The sequence below is a fragment of the Trachypithecus francoisi genome, unplaced genomic scaffold, assembly GCF_009764315.1.
Source record: "Trachypithecus francoisi isolate TF-2019V2 unplaced genomic scaffold, Tfra_2.0 Lachesis_group15, whole genome shotgun sequence".
NCBI lineage: Eukaryota > Metazoa > Chordata > Mammalia > Primates > Cercopithecidae > Trachypithecus > Trachypithecus francoisi.
Window position 1 is genome coordinate 105,123,499 of NW_022681460.1, and position 24,321 is coordinate 105,147,819.

A 24,321-nucleotide genomic window follows, 5' to 3' on the forward strand; every position below is an offset into this window, starting at 1 on the left:
TTTTTAAACTCTGACTCCATCACAGGTCCTGAGCCAACCACATTATGTACATTACCACATTTTATGTTCACTACAACCCCAAATGGTATGTATTATTTTATAGATGAGAAAAATGAGGACCAGAGAAGTGAATTAATTGGAACATGGTCACCCAGCCACTTCATAGCTCAGAGGCATCATAAATGATATACATGCCAAGTATCTAGCATGAGGCCTGGAACATGGCTAGAAAGACCTTAATAAACAGAAACTATTATGCATATACAAAGTGCAATCTAGACTGTAGACTTCTAGACTTTTAAATGGCACTATTAGGGTTGTTTTATCTTTTTTTTTTTTTTTTTTTCTTCTCATTCTCAGTGGATTTCTAAAAGTCTATTGACAGCATTCTCTTTTCTCAAAGGACCTGGGTCCAAAGTTTTAGAGACAAGCCTCTTCAAGGAGTTCTTTAAGTCCTGCATATGTATGAATATATTGCAACACATACAGTTAAGCAAGTCCTCGTCCAGAAGCCAGAAAACTGTTTCTGGTTCTTTCACATATTTGCTGCAATTTATGAATGAGGCTTGGTGGTTGACAGGTGAGGAAGTGGTGGATTGACTCAGAGTTTGGGGAAGGGTGGGGCCAGGTGGGTGTGACAGGAGGACAAAATGGGAGCAGGAAAATTGTGGGCACGAAATCTGTTGCCGTGATAAAGAGATCTGGGCTGTAATAGGGAAGAAATGGCGAGTCACAAATGAGCAGATTGATTGGAAGAAAATAGAGGAGTCCAGAGCCCAGAGGTCAAAATGACATTGGAAAAGAGACATGAGAATAGTCCTTAAATTTGAAAGTTACTTGAGCCGGGCGCAGTGGCTCACGCCTGTAATCCTAGCACTTTGGGAGGCCGAGGTGGGTGAATTGCCTGAGCTCAAGAGTTTGAGACCAACCTGGGCAACACGGTGAAACCTTATCGCTACTAAAATACAAAAAATTAGCCAGGCATGGCAGTGTGCACCTGTAGTCCCAGCTACTCGGGAGGCTAAGGCAGGAGAATCGCTTGAACCCAGGAAGTGGAGGTTGCAGTGAGTTGAGATCACACCACTGCACTCCAGCCTGGGGAACAGAGCGAGACTCCATCTCTACAAAAAAAAAAAAAAATAGTTATTTGAAGGAACATCAGTTTACCACTCTGCAAAATTGTAATAATATATCTTTCATCTGTATGTGGCTCTGTTGTGATGGTCAAGTGAAATGAGAAAATAACCAGCAACTTGTAGCCCATAAAGAGCTGTATTAACTCTGGACTTTTGTATTATTATCCACATAATGGACACACAGCTTTCTGGCTAGGATGTGTTTTCCAGTGTGTCTATTATCTGAAATTTCCATCTTTTTTTTTCTATTTCTTTTCTTTTTTTTCCCCAATACAGCTTCTTAGCCAGGTGAACACTAGCAAGTGTATGCATAAGGTCACACCGTTTGACACAAGGATCCAAGAAAGCTTGGGTTACATTTATAGTTATGAAATTAATGGTATGCGTTAATCATGCAGAACCTCAAACTAGCAAATGGAATTAAAAATAATTGCCAGGCCCTTGGATTTATTGGTAGAGTGAAAATAACACCCAGTGGCTTTTGGCAGGGCCTTCTTCTCTGTGCACAGAATTATATTAACAGATGATATTATTTCTATCCAAAATAGGGAGCAGTAAGTGAAAAGCAGATCTGTCTCCTCTTAGAGCAGGGGAAGAAAATCCAAATATATTTCCATAGTGTCATTTTGGCATACAAGCCCTGGGCCTGGAATTTTGGTAAAAGCAATGCCTTGCTCTTGCCTGTTCTGGAGTTGTGCCAGTGTCCTCCATTCAACTTACAAGAACATGCACATCGTAGGTGGGAAGGAACCTTGACTAAATACCTTCGCTGGGCCAGACATCTGACTGCTGGTTCACAAACATGAGTTAATGTCATCTTTCTAAGATCCCCGTGTATAATAAAACACCTACTCCTGGTTGAATAGGGACTACGTGACAGATAGTTCAACAAGTGCCTTGCAGTTACAACTTTATTTATTTCCATGAGAATAATATCATGTGATTACGCCTATTATGCCCACATTACATATGAGGAAACTGGTGTCCAAGAAGTAAAGTTAGTCAAGTTCACATAGCTGGTAAGCAGAAGAGCTGGGAATTCAGGTCCAGATGTGGCTGACTTCAAAATCCACATCATTTTCAGGGCCTATTACCAGAAGAGGTCATTAAAGTTGATAATTGACTGCAGGAAGATCATAGTTATGGTGGTCATATTGGTACCTCTGTGTGTTAACTTGTCTGTTTTATTTATTTATTTAGAGACAGAGTCTTGCTCTGATGCCCAGGCTAGAGTGCATTGATGTGATCTGGGCTCATTGCAACCTCTGCCTCCTGGGTTCAAGCGATTCTCATGCCTCAGCCTCCCGAGGAACTGAGATTGCAGGCATGTACCATCACACTAAGCTAATTTTTATATTTTTAGTAGAGACAGAGTTTTGCCATGTTGCCCAGGCTGGTCTCAAACTCCTGGCCTCAAGTGATCCTCCTGCCTCGCCTTCAAAGTGCTGAGATTACATATGTGAGCCACCGCTCCTGGCTAACTTGTTCATTTAATAGGTATTTGTGTAAGCAGCCCTGGGCTGGGTGCAAGAGACACAAAGGCAAACAGAACACAGTCCCACCCTCAACGAGTCCGCTAGCACAGACAGATGAGTGTGCGGGTCTCACAATACCTGGTGAGGTAGGGAAAGGAGAGGCCACCTGCCCAGTTTTATGGGATTGGAGGCTGCTTCCCAGAACAGCTGCCCTCTGTGTTGAGTTCTGAAGGACACATAGGAGAGTGCCAGGCAGAGAGTGGGAAGGGGTTTTCTAGGAAGGGTGAGTAGCATGTTGAAAACTGGCACTGAGAAAAAAGCTCGATGTACTCAGAAGCCTGTCATTAGTTCTGTGTGATTCATGAACTGATGTGGGGCAAGGCTGGAACCAGGAGTTGGTTGTTAAAATGAGGCTGTCATGATTGCAGAGGGATAGGAAGACCTGGGGAAGAGGCCAGGTCACTTAGACCATGGTCAGGCATTTTCACTTGATTCCAGCTGCAGTGGGGAACCATTAAAAGGCCATAAGCTGGGGAGTAGAAGGGCCAGATACACAGAGATACACAGTGATGGTTTGGGTTAGGCACGGTGGCTTATGCCTGTAATCCCACCACTTTGGGAGGTTGAGGCGGGCAGATCACCTGAGGTCAGGTGTTTGAGGCCAGCGTGGCTAACATGGCAAAACCCCATCTCTACTAAAAATACAGAAATTAGCCGAGTGTGGTAGTGTGCACCTATAATCCCAACTACTCAGCAGGCTGAGGCATAAGAATCGCTTGAACCAGGGAGGTGGAGGTAGCACTGAACTGAGATAGTGCCACTGCATTCCAGCCTGGGAGACAGAATAAGACCCTGTCTCAAAAAAATAAAGAAAAAATAAAGTGATGGTTTGGGCTGCTGCTTGGAAGATGGGCTGAAGAGCAATCTACCAGAAGCAAGAAGGCCAGGTAAGAAGCTGAGGCATAAATCAGTGAGAGAGGTGAAGACCTGGATGAGGGTGGTGGCTGTGAATTAGGAAAGAAGTAAAAAATGTTCAAATATCAGAACTATCAAGGATTGGTGACTGATTTAATATATATGGGGGTGGCAGAAGAGAGATGAATTAGGGGATATTTCCATGGTTGGGATTTCAAGAACTCATATATGGCAGAGGGGAGAGCAACTATTTTTTATGATGGAAGATAAGAGGCTGAGTTCTTCCCTAAGCCTACTGAGTTTGAGGTTTCTTGGAGGCAGTAGAGAAGAATGGGGGAAAGGCAACAGATCAGGGCCTATCAAAAGAGGTGATAACTGGAGACTGTGGAGCAGAAGAGGCCTGAACCTGGATGTCTGGGGGCAAGAGGGAGAGGAAAGACAAGTCAGATGTGTTCAGAGAAAGGGAAACTTGCATTTTGGCAGAGATGAATCAGCCAACGAGGTGGGAAATAGTCGGGTAATGGTAGTGTCATGACAGTCTAGGGCAGAGAGACTCAAGAAAGATGGGAGGAGTCCCATTGTCAAATGCAGAGGAGGGGCTTATGTGCAGCGCACCTATTGAATTCAGTGAAAACCACTGGAGATCTTAGGTCAGTTTGAGAGGCAAGGAGAGTACAGAAGGGAATGTGTCTAGAGCCCAAGGACTGGGATGCGTGTTAGCCTAGAGGAGAGATGTCTCCTTTATTACTGAAAGAGGGGAGAAGAAAGACATGTGTGCAGAGGCAGGTGAGTTTGTGGGTGATGTGGGTTGTCCATAGAGTCTGAAAATAAGAGGCAGATTCATCAGCTGGGAGTGGGGCTGGAGCTGGCAGCTTTGCAGTCTTGTGGGCAGGTGTGAAGGTTTGAAATAGTTTCTAGGGAATGGGAGAGATGCAATTAGGAAAAAGAGAAAGATTTTTAGCCAGAGAGGGAGTCCTTAAATTTGAAATGACATTAATCTATGTGGTTATATGATATTCTCCACCTGTACTTGCTGCTTTACAGGTGTGGAAGTGGTGGGATCAACTCAGAGTTGGGGATGGTGGTATCAGGTGGGTGTGATAGGAAGACAGAGTGGGGGCAGGAAAATTGTGGGTATGACAAGAAATCTGTTGATGTTACGATAAAGAGATCTAAGTTGGAATGGGGAAGAAGTGAAGGCATGAATGAATAGACCAACTGAGAGAAGATAGAGACCAGGGATGATGCTGGAGAGGAGACATAAGAATAGTTGAATGAGAGCTGTATTTAGAGTCTTTTGAGTCAAGCGAGTCTAAGTGAATTTCCTTCATGGGAATGGGTGGCTACAGTGGACTGGAGGTTCTAAATTTAGAGTCACTCAAGTCAAGCAGTTCTAAGTGAAATTTCACCCATAGGAATGGGTGGCTACAGTGGACTGGAGGTAGTCAGTGGAGAGATGGTCAAAAAAACTGGCCTTCAGTTTTATCCAAATGCTCTGACAAGTATGGATGTGTTTATGAAGGACATGACATCAATTACTTGCAAATAGGACAATTTCAAAATATGTGAAGAATGCTAAGTCCTAGCCACATGTGGATAAAATCATCAATATTATCCCCAGGTGTTGAGTCAGAGGGATTCCCAAGGCCAATTTCCAATTTGAACTTAAATGCAACCAAATTCCAGTTTGGTGCACAAAGGGATTGTAGCCCAATATCCAAGGGCTTCTTCAATCTTGTCCCATGGTATCCCTTTATTCCTCTTTCCCTCTTTTCTCCTTTATATATTTGTGTTTCTTCCTGTTTGGACAACTTCCTAGTTCACAAACACGTCACTTAAACTCAGCTTCTAAGCTTTTGCACGTGCTGTTCTCTGATCCTACACGTCCCTTCTTTCCACTCTGACTTTTCAGGTCCTTTGCAAACTGCAGAACTCCCCTCCATTGCACTCCTTCGTGATTTCTTCCTTCCATCGTCAGATCTGCCTCTCACATCTGAAGCTCTCTGCATTTCTTGCACCTTTCCCCCTTTGCCTCTTAGCATTTTCTGTTTTCTTGTACAATTAATTCAGGGGGCATTGTATTTTATCTTCGTCACTGGTGGGTGGATCCTTTACAGATAAGGACTTAGAGCAGGGGTTGGCATAACCACTAACTATATAAAGGGCTGGCTAGTAAATATTTTAGGCTTTGTGGGCCATACTCTTTCTATGGCAAGCACTCAACTCTCCTTTTTTAGTGCAAAGGCAAGTGTTGAGGCTATGTACAGAAATAAGCATGGCTGTGTTCCAATCAAACTTTATTTATGGATACTCATATTCAAATCTTATGTAATTTTATAATTGTGTCACCAAATATTACTCTTTTCATTTTTTTCAACAATTTAAAAATGGAAAACCCATTCTTAGCTGGTGGGCTGTGCAGAAACAGCTTGCCCTTGGGCTGTGGTATGCTGACCCCAGGTTTAGAGTCTATTCACTGCTGTGTCACCAGTGTGAGAACAGTTTATGGCACATAGTAGGCACTCCATGAATGAATGAACCAGATGAATGCATGTGATCCAACCCTAAGAAACTGAAAACCTACAGAATAGTGCTGTTTATTGGTTGTAACACTTGTAGTAATCAGGAATCTTGAGATTCTGCTTTTGGCTACAATTTGTGTGAGCTCGAAAGGTTTTGATGTGACATAGCTCATAAGTATCAGAGTTGAACTTGAACTTGGGTCTTCGAACTCCAAATATATGGTTATTTTAAACTGCTGTGTTTGGCAGTATATTAATAATTCAGTGGGAAAAGCAATGCTGAGAGGCTGCCTGGTCACCATGATTCTCATTTCTCCCAGTGGCTCCATAGGGCTCTCAAATTGTTGATTACTGTCTGAGATGGGGATAATTGGTTTGGGCGAAATTGGATTGACAGTAATAGGTCACTTAGGCTTAGTTTTCAAAAATAGCAAGTCTTATCTGTCCCATCCCAAGGGAAACCTCCTCTTCCCCCACTGCCTTAGAATAATCACGTTTTTAACCGGGCAAAGCTGTCATTAAGCTTATTACTGTTTTCTCACTATTGAATCTTCTGTTGGCTTTAGTATTTCAAATGATCCTCTTGTTGGAATACTTTAGATCCCAGACAAGCCTGGAGCAGTGTAGTTTTGGGCCAGAGATGAGCAAAGAAAAATGATTGTCAAAATACCATCTCATCTAAGGGAAATTGAAATTCTCATCAGTGTGCATTTCATCATAACGATGGATTTCACCCATGCACAAGGGCTTTGGTTAGCATCCTTGTAATAACTAGCAGGGCCTCAGGCACCAACCCCTTTCATTTGGAAGAAGGGAAATGTCCATCTCAAAAACTTAAATTTATTATTTTGCCCCAGATACAGAAGAACAAATGCCCATCAGAGACCTGCCACCAAGTTCCAGACATTTCAACTCTCACAACCCAATAATTTTTCATCGGCATGGGGGGTGAAATGCTGTTCCACTGATTGATACCTCCAGATTCTGTAACCTTATTGCAAAAACTCTGCAGACACAGTCAATGAGGTTAACTTTGAATGTTCAGGGCTGAGATCCAAATGGAATTGGCTTTTTACATAATGCTGAGTGAGGAAATCCATCAGCTTTTGACTTGTTAGATCCTTCAAGTCAGGTTTGATGCATTGAAGCCTCGTGCTTCCTTAGCCTGCAGTTTAATTACCTGGAACCTATCTCCTTTTATAAACTGTTACACACTCAGCTCCAAATTTTTGCCACTTTTCAAGGTTTTCATTAAAAAAAAAAAACTTGCTATAGAGTAAGAGAAGTTGTATCTATAGTCATGTTCAGTCATAATTTTCAGGCTGGTAAGAATGAATTGATTATCCCAATAAATAAAAGGCTGTCTCAGCTGTCAGCCCAGGATCAGAGTCTAACTCTCTTGGCCACTTTCTAACTCTTATTGGCAAGTTTGCTGAGGGAACAAGAGTTGCTTAATATCATTCAGGTAAATACTCCCCAAAAGAGCTCTTTACTCTGCCAGATTGCAAATGGCATTTCATTTATTTTACAATTGGATGCTATGCTGATCTTTGAAATTTACCCAGAAAAAGTACATTAGAAGGTCAAACAAAAACCTTTATCATATTTCTAAATTGTCTTTATGCAGGTGTTAAAAAATAATAATAGTTATCACTGTTATTGTAATAAAGGATTGGCCTCAGGTCAAGTTCTCATGCAATGTTATGTGTTTAACCTTCCCCAGTCCCAATTCCTGTTTCTGTGATTGTCCCAGTTGCCTTCACATCTCCTCCTAAACTTTTTTTGCAGACCTATATGCATTCTAGTTTTCTCCTCCAAGAAACATCCTCTTAAGAAGTCCAACCAAGTTTATGTTTGGGTTTTGATAATAACAGATGCAGATATAGAAACAGAATTGTGTTGTCTTGGCCAACAATATCTCAAATATAATATGATACAGAAGGAAGATGAAATCCTCCCTTCTAAGGCTGCTTATGTAATGGATGGAGATGACCACAGAGGCAAGGAAGAAGTCCAATCAGCTGCTAGAGCCTTAATGACATTCCTCTTAGTTGAAACCCCCAGATTACCTAATTGTCACACGGTTCACATTTGAACAGTTGATTTTCTCTCCCTGATGTGCTATTCTAATTGCTTTTTGGATGTCCGTGTTAGTAGCGGTGAAATTCAGCATCAAGCCTGCAAAGTAGGGCTCACTGCAACTCTGCTGTTAGAGGCATTTTCTGTGGTGGAATTCAAGGTCCTCAGAAGAGTCAATTCATGGGCAAATGGAGGAAGTAAAACTGTCATGCATAAAAGCAAACTGCAAGACCACCTCTGGCTGCTTTCTCCCCACCTCCTGTGCTCCGTATGGAAAGAAAATGTTGCCCCTTCCCAAAGTGGAAGATTGTGTGTATTGGGGCCAGAACCCGGCTTCTCCGGTTCTCAGGACATCACTGTGCTGCATGGTGCTAATTATTAATGCTCTCTTCCCAACTGATCCATGAAATATTCCCTCAAGAAAGCAAACTGCTCATGTTTGCCTTAGTATTTCCCAAAGCAAATAGAATGGCAGCCTTGGAAATATCAGGCAGTGGTAACAGCTCTTGCCCTGAAGTCCAAGCTCAAATTCCAGGTCTTCTCACTCGCTGTTTGATCTTGCGCAAGTCACTTACCTTCCCTGTTTCCCAATTTATAAAATGAGGCTAATAATGGCATTTTTATCATAGGATTATGAGGGTAAAATAGAAAATGCCCATTGGGGTAATCACAGTACCTCAGTAAATGCCAACAATTATACTTGTTAATTATTTAATAATTATCATTGCAGCCTATGGAAGACGGACTGATACGGAACTTGCACAATGAAGGACTCCCAAGAGCAAGTTCAAAAAATTAATCTACGATTATGAAAGAGCTCCTTTTTTATTTTTGCTGATTTTTCAAGTCTCTGGCATTATATTACTCCAAGGTAGAACCAAGAGAGAGAGAGAAAACACTATTAACTTTTTAGCTAATTACAAGAACCCATCACTTTTAAGAGCACACAAAGAATTAAAAGTAATCCAAAGAAATAGGACTCCTATCTATCCCCAGGGATCTGGCAACAAAGAAACTCTGGAGGACTGAAGATTATACATGAACTCCTGAAGAAAATGATGGCTCTTTGTTCCAAAGATTTTTCCGCTTTTAAATTTGAGGTTGAACAAGCATTCAGCTCTTCCCTTGTTGGCTGAGCCTCAAGAGTAGAATGGAAGCAGAGATGCGGGTTGTTCATGGAAATAACAATCAAAACACGTTTCTGTGAATTACCAGATCAGTACTGGGTTCTAAGACGGTTGATGCTGTTATCCATAAAGATACTAGATTATCTTGAGAGCAGTTATGGGAGGAAAAAAAATCTACTGCTCCAATGCGAGCTGTGTAACAATTAGGCAATTCTGAAATTTCAACTGAGAGGAATTTAATTAAGGCTCTAATAGCTGATTAAACTCATTTAGATCTGTTGGCAATTGCCACTGGTTACATAAGTAACCCAAGAAGAAAGATTTCTATCTTGTTCTTATGCTGTATTTAATCCTGTTTGTTAGTCCTAGGTCTTCTCCTCCTTGTGCTCCTTAAAATGGGGTCCTTAGACCACTCAGAGCAGAATGACCTAGAACGCTGGTTGAAAAGTCAGGATCCCATACCTTATCCCAGATCTACTGATTCCAACACTCCAGAGATCTGGGAGGTTGCATTCTCAATCCGCTTCCAGGAAAGGTTCTTATTCATGCCAAAGCTTCATAATCCCACCACCTCCAATCGTTGCATTTAAAACAGTGCATTCAGAGGAAACAGGCAGTTTACCTCAGTATCTGAAAAGCAGTTCTTGGTTTCACTCTGCCAGTAGCCATCCAAGGCTCATGGCAGTGAAGACAGAGCAGGTTTGACCCACACCTGCTCTTTAGCAATTTCTTCATAGAAACTTGTTTGTGCATACCACACAGGGAAAAATTGGGTCCCAAAGTGACGGTTGATTTCAGCAGACTAGTTTTCATGGATACTCTTTAGATCAGGTATTGATTTTAAAAAAATCACTGAACTCAACTGCAAAGTCCTCCAGATACAGCATATGTCAACCTAATATCAAGCCACAGTAGTGGCTCCAGTATCTTTATTGTTGTTTCTGGATCAATTACATTTAGATCTGCTTTTGGTTTCAAGCAGCAACCCAAGACAGAAAATTACTTACGTCTTAACCTACGATCAGTTTGTTTGTGTGTCAGATGTGCATGCAGAGGCATGGAAGTGATGCTAATCGATGTTGTTACTTATGCTAAATATGGACAGTAAATCATTTTAAATTTCCTTCACGGCCATTTATCTCATGTCCTTTGGCAGACTTTATATTTCAGGTGGGGAGAAATTGGTCTCCTGTTTGCTTTGTTCTTCCTCCTTAACGTCATCTTCCTGAAGAGTTAATTACTCATGTTTTCTCCAGCTTGGGAGTAAATCACTGCTTATTTTCTGGGGTGAAATGTACTCTGAAGGTTTGCAAGCTTGAAGTGTTTGTTTTAAAGCCTGTTTCCCCATGGTTTTGAAACCACCCAATGAATTAACTGGGCCCAGCCAGACTACAGCACAGGCAACCTGAACTCTGCTTCTGTTGTTGGTTTTAATAAATCTCCTCTCTGATTTTTAATTTTGCAATTCCTATTGTCTGTCTCCAAGGAGAGAAGATGAGTAAACAGGCAACTTCCCTTTTTAAACTCTGAATTCGAAGTAAAAATCGATGATATGCTACAGTCAGAATAGAATTCATTTCAGCGGATATTTCTTGAACTGCATTGTGGGTGAGCACTATACTATATCGAACATGGATCACATGGTTGAGGAAGACTGGCCAGCCTTGACACTCTACAGAACCATGATTCAAGGCCAACTGGGCCCTTATTCCCCACCCCTACAGCCCATCTCAGTTCTGTTGATTCTACACTTTGAGTTCACACCAGCCTGACCACCATGGTGATGGTTATCTGTGTCATCCAGATTCCTGCAGCCACCTCCCAGCTCGTCACTCTGCCTTCTGAATCTTCTAGCTAGAAACGCTGTCTCTGCACTACATTGAGAAGAAGTGTTTAATCCACTTCTGATTTGGGGAATGATTTCAACAGGTCTTCAACAAATCCTCATCCCCATCCCTTACATATCTCACTTGCCCATAGGATAAAGATAAAACCCCATAATAGGCAACCCACTAATTCCCTTGGTCCTTTTTTTTTTTTTGAGAGACTCTTGCTCTGTCATCCAGGCTGGAGTGCAGTGGTGCAATCTTGGCTCACTGCAACCTCTGCCTCCTGGGTTCAAGTGATTCTCATGTCCCAGCCTCCCAAGTAGCTGGGATTACAGACCCACGCCTGGCTAATTTTTGTATTTTTAGTACAGATGGGACTCCTGACCTCGAGGGATCCGCTGCCCTCCGCTTCCCAAAGTGCTGGGATTACAGGCATGAGCCACCACGACTGGCCTGTTTCATATTTGGAAGCCACTTCCTGTTAGAAGCATTTTTTTGATTCCCTTCCAGATTAGGAAGCTGTATTCTTCAACAGCATCCTGTGCTTGCTGCCGGCATAGCATTTTTCTCACTTCTTTGCTATTGAGCTTTGACATCTCCATCCAGACTGGAAACTCTAGGGATAGGATAGTCCTCTCTGAGGACTGTTCACCACTGTAGCCCCAGGGCTTCCAGCAGTGCCCTGCACAATGGAAAGCACTGAAGGCATGTGGGCTTATGAATACACAAGTGAGGGGAAAGTGTGTTCTAAAGGCAACGAAAATGTGAAAATGAATTCCAGATGGAGAATTAGGTTCCATGGGAGTATTGGCATTTGAGCTAGGCCTGAAAAGAGTGGGTAGGATTTCAGTAAGGGGAGATAATAAGGAGAAGAATTCCAGGCAGAAGAAATAGTGTAGGCATAGGCAGGAAAGTGGGTGTCGTTCAGGGTGTGTTTTGTGAAAAGTGTGTGCATCATTGTAGCTTCATATTCTGTGTGTGTGTGTGTGTATGTACGTAAAGGTTTGAGTGTATGTGTTTGTGTTAGGTATGTATTTGTAGTTGTACGTATGGGTGTGAGTGTATATGTGTATAATGTGAGTGTAGGTAGGCATGAGTGTACCTGTATATAAGTGTGCTTTTATGTAGAGGTTTATGTATAGATGTATAGGAATATGTATACATACATGTGTAGATGTGGTGATGGTATTGCTTGAGTTCTTATAATAGTAAAAATTGACATTCACTGGACACTTATGTATCAGACGCTTATGTATGCACCATATTTCGTGCTATTTTAATTCGAATAAACTCCCTATACACAAGAGGAAGTGAGGGAAATACTTTTTATCTCTATTATGAATTTTTCCATGTTTAATTGTGAATATGTGTAGGTATAAGTGTGTGTGCAAAGGCAGATGTGTGTGTGTTTTAGTGTGATGATGTGTGTGTGAGAGAATGAGAGAGAAAGTGAGAAATAGAGAATAGTGAGGTTGATTGGACCTCTATTATAGAGGAGTTTTTACTTTACAGGGCAGTCTGGGTTTGGTTTCGTGGGCAGCATGAGACATGGAGGGCCTTGAGCACAGAGTAGATCTATGATTTTGGTGTTTAGATATTTGTTTTTAGGGGGTGGCTTCAGAGACCAGGAGACCTGTGATGAGGTTATTTTAATTGTCTCTTGTAAGCATTTCATAAATAGATCAAATAAGATCAAATGCTCAGATCTCTTTGAAAGAGCCACGCACATCTATTAACCTAATTTCTTCCAGCCTTTTTCAGCCTCGGCAACATCCCTCTGAATTTATCCGGACATAAGAGGTGTATATTAACTTGAGACATACAATTTCTGGAGATGAAATTATCTCTGCTCTGAGAACATATTGGCTGAACATTTTGATAAGTAATCACTGTCCTTTAAAAAAAACTCTTTCTAGGAGCTGAAGAGCAATTAGCTTCCTAAAAGCACTGTATTTAAATTTTATTAATAAGAATAAAAAATCATTACAAAGTTAATCTACCCTTTCTATATTTCTTTTAGCAAAATCACTTTTCTCCATCAGAGGTCAATATTTTTTGACTTCACAACGTCAGTATATTTCTGAAAACACTCAAAGACTTATCACCAAAATTCAGTTTATTTTAAAGGTAAAGATTTTTTTTTCTCCTCCCATACAACCTATTTTGTTGAATTGAGAACTGTTTTTAAGTACCAAAAAAATTCATAATAGAGATAAAAAGTATTTCCTAACTTCCTCTTCTGTATAGGGAGTTTACTAGAATTCAGATAGCGCTAAGAATGGTGCCTGATACATAATAAGTGCCTAGTGAATGTCAATTTTTACTGTTATTATATGAACTCAAGCAATGCCATCCCCACTTTATTGCTATCTTCTCTCAATTTCTTAGCTTAGTATTCATTTTCTGATAAGTTGTTCTCTCATGACTGCACTGTTCTAATAGTTCCAGCAAAAGTCCCAGGCAAAACTCTCATTGGCTTAGCTTAGGTCACATGCACATTCCTGAGCCAATCAGTGTACTGATTTGCCAAATAAAGGACACATGCCTATTCGTGAAATTGGGGCAGCATCTCTCCAAGGGAAAATCAATATGCTGTAACCAAAAATCTGATAAATGAATGACGAATAGGCAAAATAGCATAAGGCTATTGCGGAACCCTTGGGGGAAATGTGGAGAAAAGTGTGATTTATGGCTAAAACTACTGACATGGTAAAAACTGTGTCTAAAGTAAACTAAAGTTACTATCAAGAACAGCTCTTACGAAGTTAAAATACGAAATAATCTAAATTCCACTCTAAAATTGTTTCTCCATTGATTTAAACAATGACAAAATAGTGATACATAGCACATAGTGTTGGGCATTTCTCTGTGGGCTTTACATACATTCACTAATTTAGTTCTTTCAGCAATCCTGTGAATTATGCTATTAATATCATCCCACTTTTCAGATGATGAAACTGAGGCAAATAGATATTAAGCAGTTTGCCCAAGTGGCACAGCTCACAGGTGGTACAGCTGGGATTTGAAGCCAGAGTAGCCGGCTCCAAAGTTTAAACTCCTGGCAAATTTGCTACTCTGTGTCTGAGAACATATTTGCTGTTTTTTAAAAACTCTCCATTTTGAATTCAAAAACAGTTTTTGAATAAACTTTTTAGGTTAGACTAGTTTTATATATACGGAAAACTTGCAAAGATAGTCAAGTGACTTCTCACATACCTAATGCCTAGTTTCTCTGATCATTAACACCTGACAGTATGGTATGTTTATCACAATGAGTCAATTCATGTATTACTGTTAACTGAAACCCATGCTTTAATCAGATTTCCTTAGTTTTCATCTAATCTTCTTTTTCTGTTCCATCGTGATAGTGGATCCAGGATCCTATATGACATGTAATCGTAATATTGTCTTAGGCTGCTCTTGTCTAGTATGCTTTCTTAGACCTTCTTGTTTTTCAATGACCTTGACAATTGGGAGGAGTACTGGTCAGATATCTTCTAGAATACCCCTACACTGGAATTTTTCTGATAGTTTTCTTATAATTACACTGAGGTTATAAGACCACACAGGTAGACCACCATGCTATGGTTTATCATTGTCAACATTGGCTTTGACCATCGGGCTGAAATCATGGTATCTGTCACATTTCTGCATTGTAAAGTTAGTCTTTTTTTTTTGTTCAGCAGAAAATTCTAGTTGCATTTCTTCACTGACTTAAAAATGAGTCCTGGGTTCTAATCCTGGTTCTACCACTCTCAAAGCATATGAATTGGACAATTGCTTAAACCCCAGGCCTCAGTTTCCTCATCTATGAAATGGAGATAATAAAAGTAGCATTTTATTCATGGGTCTACTTTTAGGATTACAGCAATTATTAAAGCTTTCAGAATAGTTGAAACAGAAAGACTTATTTTTATCATCTCATGTAATCTTTATAACAACTCTGTGACCTTGTTGTAACCTTTAAAAGATGAAGAAACTAAATTTCAAAAAGGGAGGTAGTTATTAAGCAGCGCTCTAGAGGTTTTCACTGAATGAGTTTAAATTCTTACTGTGACCCTTATGATCTGACCTGAGCAAGAAACATAATATTTTTAAGTCCCAGTTTCCTCGTCATGCAATCATACAGTTGCCTTGAGGATTGAGTCATATAATGAATGAAAAACCCTTAGCAGTGCTCCTGGAAACACATAGTAAAGCCCTAATCAATGTTAACAAAGGACTTTTGTCATTATTGTCCACTGTGCCCCAGCTAGGAATGGACAAGTCAGGATTTGAACTCATGCCCTTCTTCAGAGAATGAGGAAGAGCCAACTTTGAGAAAAGCTCAGATTTGAGTACCACTGTTTTTGTTTGTTTGTTTGTTTGTTTGTTTTCCAAGAGGGCTCTGTTGACCATGTTTCTCTTTCCTCAGTCTTCTAACTGGTTCTCAGAACCATCCTGCCACTTTTTTGTAGAGATAGCTTGCCATTTGGCTGTTTTCTGCTGTCCTTTCACCCTGGGTGCAAGACTGCCCTAATATATGGTTGCCATACAGAATTAAACATCAAGCGAGGAGTGTTACCTTTGCCCCTCTTCTAATTATGTACTCATTACCCTGATCTCAAATCAGGAAGGATTTGGGAGGGCAGCTTATCCTTGCATTTTACATAGAGTGCTAGACCTGAAAGACTTTAGAGATTATCTAATTCAAACCCACTCCCCTCATTTCTGTTACAGTGAGGAGAATGAGATACAATCAGTGAGGTCAAAAGTCAAGGGAATGCCATAGAAGAAACTCAGATCTCTTTTGTCACTTAGTTCTTCTGCTATGGAAGCTCATTTTCCTGAAGATAAGTTTAACAAATATTGAATTAATGATAATACTGCCACGTATGGAGAACTTCCTGTGTGCCAGGAGCTGCGCTTCAGAGATGTTTGTTGTCATTATATTACAAGTAAGCCTCACAACAGCATATGAAATGGAAGTGTGGTTTTTATTTGCTGATCGAGTGAACTGAGGTTCAAAAGCATTATGTGGCTTGTTCAAGGTCACATGGCTAAAGCAATGACAAGGTTTGAACCTGTTCATCTGTCTGATCTCTAAGCCTGTGGTATTAATTATTCTGAACCCTCTTATCCTCTGCCACGTAAAGGAGAGAAGAGAGGGGTTCTGTAGCAATGAAGTTGATTCCTGAAAAGTCAATGGGATCCATATGTGCATATACATGTACTTGTTTACAACACACACACACACAACTGTGCTTGCCTATCCTGGTTGTGTATAAATCTAACCAGAAGTTTGGCAAGGTGTCCTGGAACTTCATTTTCCCTCCAAGCTCCAAAAATAGGAGCACGTGATTGACAATGACTGTATGATTTCACTTGCTCTGATGCATTGAAACCTTACTCCTGGAAGCACTGTTGGAGGAAATGGATTGAAACCTTACTCCTGGAAGCACTGCTGGAGGAAATGTGCAACCCTGGCTCACTCTTCAGAATAGCTTATGTGGGTCAGGACTGCTGATCTAAAGTTACAGACTCAGCTGACTGTGGTGTTCACTTTTATGGAGGGGATTGGGAACAGGAAAAAGGTCTAGTTTAGAGAATAGCAAAAGAGTCACCATCCGTTCCAAGGTGGGAGCAGAGAAATTGTTGGCTGCCATCTTCAGAGTGCACAGGGTTCTTCCGTTTTGGATATAACTTCTAAAAAAGGCACTTGGAGCATACATACTCCATGCCACTGTGAAATGGAGACAAGCAGAGACAATATGACAATTGAAACTGAGGTCTTCAGGATTTAACCCATTGGTTGTTACTTTCTCCCTGAATACATCAGAGTGACTGGAGTCCCTTTTTAAATGGTGTTAGGATGATGATATTTGCTTTCTCTGGGGAAATTTAATACTCAGAGGCTATTCAGACAGCTGCCCTCAATGGCTCTAGGTCTGGGGGGCTGAAGTTGCAGTAAGAGCAGGGGAGAGAATACAGGTCCTTGATACTTCCATATTTTGCCTACGGTACAGGATTCCAAAGCTGAGGCACATATGGACACATTAATCATTCTAACATTTTCTGAGTCATACACATTTAAAAAATACAGGCTGTGTGTTTATTCACTCCACCAAAAACTACGCATTAAGTCCCTCCATGTGGCACGCCCTGAGTTAGAAGCTGTGGACATAGAAACCAATCATTATGCATGTAAAATTCCTGCTAGGCTGGGAAATCATCGTCTCATAAGTAAAACATATACATAAACACATAGATTGTTGTAGATTATTGAGGTATAACATTGTGAAGCAAATGAGGTTTAGATATTTAAATCAAATCAAGGATTTATGAGTAAATTATATGGTGTGGGTTTCTTTGCTGTAATATGGAAGGAGTGAGTGGGAGTATAAATGAAACAAGATTGGTCTTGAGTACTAATTATTGAAGCTGGATATTGGGAATATGGAGGTTCATTATATGATTTTACTCTTGTATACATTTAAACATTTCCATAATAAAAAAAATTGGAGTAGGCAAAGAAGCTTCCACTTTCAGGCAGGTTATATATGGACATATATCCATGGTAACTTCTATAAATCTTTTTCCATTCTGACCATTGAACTAGATTGACTCTTAGTCCATTTGGGTTGCTATAACAGAATACCATAGACTGAGTGGCTCATAACCCACAGAAACTTGTTTCTCATGCTTCTGGAGACTGGGAAGTCCAAATCAAGGTGCCGGCAGATTTAGCGTCTGGTGAGAGCTGCGTCCTGGTTCATAGATAGCAGTAGTCTTGTTGCATCCTCACATGGTCTCTCTGGGGCCTTCATAAAAGCACTAATACCATTCATGAGGGCTCTACCTTCATGACCTAATCACCTCCCAGAGACCCCTCCTCCTAACACCACCACATTAGGGGTTAGGATTTCACCCTGTGAATTTTGGAGGAACACAAACATTCAGTCTATAGCAAACCCTTAAGGCAAATCCCAACTTCTTAATACAGCCTACAAGGCTTTGCATCTTCTGGTCTCCACCTATCTGAAGTGCTCTTTCTTTCTCTGCTCCTCCACAATTCCTTCCCACAACTGCCATGGTCCAATTCATCCTGAATTTCCAGTTTCAGCTTAAGTGTCACCTCCTCAGGGAAGATGTCTCTGATATCTTTTCTCCTATATGCTTTCTTAGACCCGTGTTTCATTTCTTCCTCCCAGTTTATATGAACATATGTTTTTGTGTAATCATTTGACTCATGTGTCTTCTCAATTAGCACAAAAATTTCATGCAAGCAAACATTTTGTCACTTAAGTTACAGTATTCTCAGTGTCTAGCTCAGTGCTTGGAACCTAGTAACCACTCAACACATATTTATGGAATGAATGACTCTGCTAAACCTGTCTACAAACACTGGACTCAGTTATAGTCCCTTGTAAATAGGCATACGGGCAGGGAAAGTGAAGAATGTCTGTTCTCCTTTATCTGGTATATACAATTTAGTAGTTGAGATTTTTGGTGTTTGCAGTGGGGTGCTGAGGAGCCTATCAGATCAGAGAAGAAGATAAGAGCTCTTAGAATCTAAGGCAACATTGACACAGCAGTTTCAGCTCCTGATCAAGTTCTCTCCACCTACCACTCACCTTCAACCTCCTTGGCTGGCCCATGGGTACTTTACTTGGATGTGTCAGGAATGGGGAGTAGAACTTGTAGAAGATTTAGGAAGTTATTGCACTCTTGGCGCTCATAAACCTTTTCACCTTTCCTTGAGTCAACGTTAGACTGAAACATTTGCATGACTCCCATGGTGTGGGGGTTGTGATGTGGTCAATGACATCACCAAAGATTCTGCTAGTCTTTGCCTTAATTTACATTGTCTTGGGACTTTAGGAAACATGTCTGCAAGGAAGGAAGAGTGTTGGAGCTATAACGTGGTTCCTGCAGCTCAATTCACAGAAGCACTATGTACATAGTGAGAAAGCACCTTTGGGTTCAGAAAGAAGCCCCATGATATAACTCTGGTTCCACCACTTACTTGTTGTGTGAGTTTGTGCAAGTCACATAACCTCTCTGTATTTCAGTTTCCTGAGCTATGAAGTTGGAATAATAATGCTTACCATGTAGAATTTGTAGGAATTAAACTAAGTGGTGATATTGGCACATTTCCTGACTATACAGAAGTGCTAAAAAGTTATGTCATTAAAATTATAATATTAAAATGCTATGGTGGAGGTATGTGCAAAGTTCTATATTACTAAGGAAGCAGGAATGATTTTACAGATAAGGTGATAGTTCAGCTATATCTTAAATGCTAACGACAATAGCAATAGTAAAATAATAGCCACCATGTGTGTTACATGCCATGTCAGGTTCTATGCTCTGTATTTTTGGTACTTTTTGGCTCATTCAAACCTTACTGCAGTCCTTAAGGTCATACCCTGTTGCTCTTTTCATTTTACAAAGGGAGAAAGTAAAGCTCAGAGAGGTTGAATGACTTTCCCAAGGCTACTCAGCTAGTGGATGAAGCCAGGATTTACACCTAGTTCTGTTCGACTTCAAAAGCCATTCTCTTACCCACTGAACTCTCCAACCTCTCTTGAAGGTTGTGTTTGAGACTTCCAAGGCAAATGGAAAGAAAAGGGATTGATATAATATATTCCAAAAGGGAAAACTTGTATATTTCTTTGTCTATTTGCATATTTTAGTATTTTTGGTTTGATCTATGTCGTACAACTGACTGACAGTTCCAAGAAGGCAAAAGCCATTCTGTTTTAGCCATCACTATTCCCAGGCTGGCACTGGGACATAGTAGGTCTTCAATAAATCTATGTCGAATGAATGAAGAATTTGATGGGTTTAACATTCTCCCCAGCCTGTTACACATCATAGCATGAATAAAGGAACAATGTGTATGTGTTTAACCAAATTGCTGTACTCGCCATCCTATCTTACAAAGAAATGTATCAGCAATGCTGGACAATTTTGTAATTAGCCACAGGAAATGCTTCTTCACAGCCAGCAAACATTTTCCAGCCCGTATGATGAGGTAATCTTAGAGAGCACTGATTCTCTTCTCTCCTCCCACCCTGTCACCTCTCCTGGTGTCCGGCGTGTTTGAATTCTCTTTAAGGGGTTGAGATTCATTTCTGGTGACACTTAAACGTTACAGGAGGAGAGGTGAGTGGGTCATGTCGACACAGACAAGCCTGGATTTGGCACTTAGCTTTTCAGACGAGGTGTTTTCCTCGAGGCTGGTATTACACATAAAGCGGTGACCTGTGGTGTCAAGCAATCGCGTGTGGGAGCAGGAGGAGAAGGGAGAAAGAGCAGCGCGGGGGCAGCTTCCTCCCGGCATGTATGTGAATAGTGCCAATAAGCTGTCAAATAAAATTAAGGTTCAAAATATACAGCCTTCAATTTGATTGCACTAAGATGCCGACTGCTGCTCTGAGGGAATACAATCGATTCTATTTTGACAGGTCTTGATGTACGCTAAGCAGTAACAGTCTCCCCTCTGTGCAGGATTAATAAAAGTTCACCTTAATTTGCAACTTAAATAGAACCGTATCTGGGGTCAAAATGATGCTTTTAATTTCCCCACCTGCGCCATCTCTCCCGTGTGTTATTTCAGTCCCCCTCCTCTTCTTTTCACTCTCCAGCTTCATCTTCCTCTCCCTTTTTCTCTTTTCCTTCATCTTAGTACCTTTTTTATTTCTTTCTCCTTTTCACTTTCTTTTCTTTATTCTTAAAAACAATATGGCATCCCTATGATGTGCCAAGCACTGTGCTTTTTTTGCCTTTCATGCATTGCCAGATTGGATTCCCATGGCATCCTTAAGAAGTAGGGGGAGTCGTGTTTGTTATACAGATGAGAAAACAGAAGATCTTAGGATTAAGAGCTTGCCTAGAGTTGTACAGCTAGTAAGTGGTACAGTTGGAGAATCAAACCCAGACCTCTCTGATTCTAAAAGTCTGTGCTGTTTCCTTGCCATCCGTGGTCCTGAACTCTGGCAGAACGTTACAACCACCTGCCGGGCTCTAAAGGTATCAGTGCCTGGGTACCACCTCCCGAGATGCAGTTTGATTCCTCTGAGGATGAGTGGGGCTGGAATGGAGAACTGCCTCATATTCTGTTTGGTCTTTATGCCCGTTTGTCTTAGCACAGAAGTAGATGCATATTTTGAGGTATGTGGCAGAAAGACCCTTGAGACGGATGGATGTCTCTGGCAGGGAAAGGATTTGCCTCTCCAGAAATCAGCGGCGGAAGAAAGCACAGCTGTGTCTTTGTGTTTGTGCTGCAGGTGGGCAAGTGGGAGAACCAGACGCTAAGCCTGAGGCACGCCGTGTGGCCCAGGTACAAGTCCTTCTCCGACTGTGAGCCGGATGACAACCATCTCAGCATCGTCACCCTGGAGGAGGCCCCTTTCGTCATCGTGGAAGACATAGACCCCCTGACCGAGACGTGTGTGAGGAACACTGTGCCGTGTCGGAAGTTCGTCAAAATCAAGTGAGTGGCAGGGATGCTGTCGCCTGAATGTGCCCAACCTTTTGAACTAGCTTGGATCATCGATAGTAACAATATCTGTACTTGAATCATAAAATGTCATAGAAAATACACTCCATTATAGTAGGTATAATACAATAATCAATTTTAAAAAGACTTAGATAAATTCCTGGAGATGTGCCAAACTTGCATTCATTTAATTCCACCAGCAATATGAGGTGGGTAGTTTTGCCCGTTGTAAATATGATAAAACCAACTTATGGGAAAATTATGAAACGTGTTCAAAGCCATCTAGCTAGAAAATGGAAGAGGTAGGACTCAAACAGTGGTCCAACTGACTCCACAGACATGTTTTTAACCTTTATGTTGAATCGATCCTCCCCTTCAGTATTTCTAGTTTCATTTAATGTATTCATTTATTTATTTTTGAACAAACATATTCAAAAATATATTTTTATTATAGAAAACATTTTTTATGTATTAAAATAGAAAACATGTTTATATATTAAATATATGAAATTATATATTTTATATATTTAAAATATATAAAACATCATGTATTTTTATGTATTAAAATATAAAACATATTTTTATGTATTAAAATATAAAACATATTTTATGTATTAAAATATATAAAACATTTTTATATATTTAAAATATAACTTTTTTTACTTCAAATATATGTAAAACATATTTTATACATTAAAAGATATAGTACATTGTATTTTTTATATATTAAAAATATATATGGCTGGACACAGTGATGCACATCTATAATCTCAGCACTTTGGGAGGCCTTGGGCAGATTACTTGAGGTCAGGAGTTGAAGCCAGCCTAGGCAACATGACCAAACCCTGACTAGCCAGGTATGGTGGTAGGCACCTGTGATCCCAGCTACTCAGGAAGCTGAAGCATGAGAATCACTTGAATCTGGGAGGTGGAGGTTGCGATAAGTTGAGATCGAGCCACTACACTCCAGCCTAGGAGACAGAGCAAGACTCTGACTCAAAAATAAAGAAATGAAAATAGAAATATATAAAACATTATACATTTTTATATTTTGAAATATATAAAACATTTTTATATTTTTATATATAAATTATGTATTTTATATATAAACTATTTTATTTATATTATTTTATTTATTTTATATATAAACTATTTTATATATAAAATACATAGTTTATATGTAAAATACATAGTTTATATGTTAAAATATAAAACATATTTTCATATATTAAAAATACGGAAACCAATATATTTTATATATAAAATACATAGTTTATATGTAAAATACATAGTTTATATGTTAAAATATATAAAATATTTTTATGTTAAAATATAAAACATTTTTATGTTAAAATATATAAAACATTTTTATGTTAAAAATGTATGAAACATATTTTTGTATGTTAAAAATGTATAAAACATATTTTTATATATTAAAATGTATAAAACATATTTTTATATATTAAAATGTATAAAACATATTTTTATATGTTAAAATGTATAAAACATATTTTTATATGTTAAAATATATAAAACATTTTTTATGTTGAAAATGTATAAAACATTATATATTTTTGTATGTCAAAAATATGTGAAACTTTTTTTTTTATATATAATGACAGGATCTTGCTCTGTCCCGCAGGACGGAGTGCAGTAGTGTGATCACGGCTCACTGCATTCTTGAACTCCTAGGCTCAAGTGATCCTCTCACCCCAGCCTCCTGAATAACTGAGACTACAGGCCTGTGCCACCAAGTCTGAATCATTTTTTAATTAATTTTTTTTAGAGACAGGAGTCTTGCTGTGTTACTAAGGCTGGTCTCAAGCTCCTGACCTTAAGTGATCCTCGTGCCTTGGCCTCCTGAGTCACTGGGATTACAGATGTGAACCACTGTGTCCAGTTTCCTTTAGTCTTTTTAAAAATAATTATCTCATTTCCACTTTTCTGGCTGTCCCTTCGCTTTCGCCCGCACATTCTTCTTCCTTCCATCTCCTTTATAGATCCCAGATTCATGCTTCTCAAAAACGTTAAAAACATCTCTCTATTTGGGAGTGAACACACACCTTGCATGTTACTTTCTGATACAATCCAGGTGCAAATGGAACTTCTGGCCACTTCTCAGCTCAGCAACAGCTAGCAGGCACTGCATCTGTGTCATTTCTCCTTTTGTTATGATCGAAGAAAGAGCTAGCATTGTCTATTATGAGGTCCCCCTTAATCTACAAACCCTCTGGGGACACAGAAACCTCCATGGCCAACTCCGAGGCCCTGATCCTGGTATTTCCTAATTCAAACATAAGCAAAAACACCACCTCATAGGTGACTCACAGAAGAAAAAGGCCTGCTGTTGGATGGAAACTTTTTTTTCTGAGTCTTTTCTGATCTGTTTCTTTTACCTACTTCTTACTCATCCTTTAAGTGTAGCTCCTGCATCCCAAGCTGGGTTAGCTCTTCCTACTTCCACAGTACCCGAGTCTGTCTCTCTCTACCCTCATCACCTGTCTGTACAGTGTATAGTGTATCTGTCTTCTCCCTGGCTTCTGAGCCACCTACATATAGGGAATGTGACTAATATTTGCACACTCAGTTACAAGGGCACAGCATGACACACCAATGTTTGTTTCATGACTAGGAAGAGATATTTTTACTTCCTCGTTTCAAACTCCAGTCTCAGCCATTATCACACAAGGTGCAAGTCCCTAGATCTCAGTCCTTTAGATCAGGGTTTTAAAGATATAATATGTAATTGCTAAAT

At 40.0% G+C, this 24,321-nt stretch overlaps 1 protein-coding gene across 1 annotated transcript in view; it reads left to right on the forward strand.

Annotated features, from left to right (window-relative positions):
* The window catches only part of LOC117097668 (glutamate receptor ionotropic, NMDA 2A), a 178,342-nt gene that overhangs the window by 68,706 nt on the left and 85,315 nt on the right, over nt 1–24,321 (forward strand). The window contains exon 3 of the mRNA XM_033235778.1: nt 21,355–21,560. Coding sequence (XP_033091669.1) covers nt 21,355–21,560 — 206 coding nt within the window. The remainder of the gene's footprint in view (nt 1–21,354; nt 21,561–24,321) is intronic.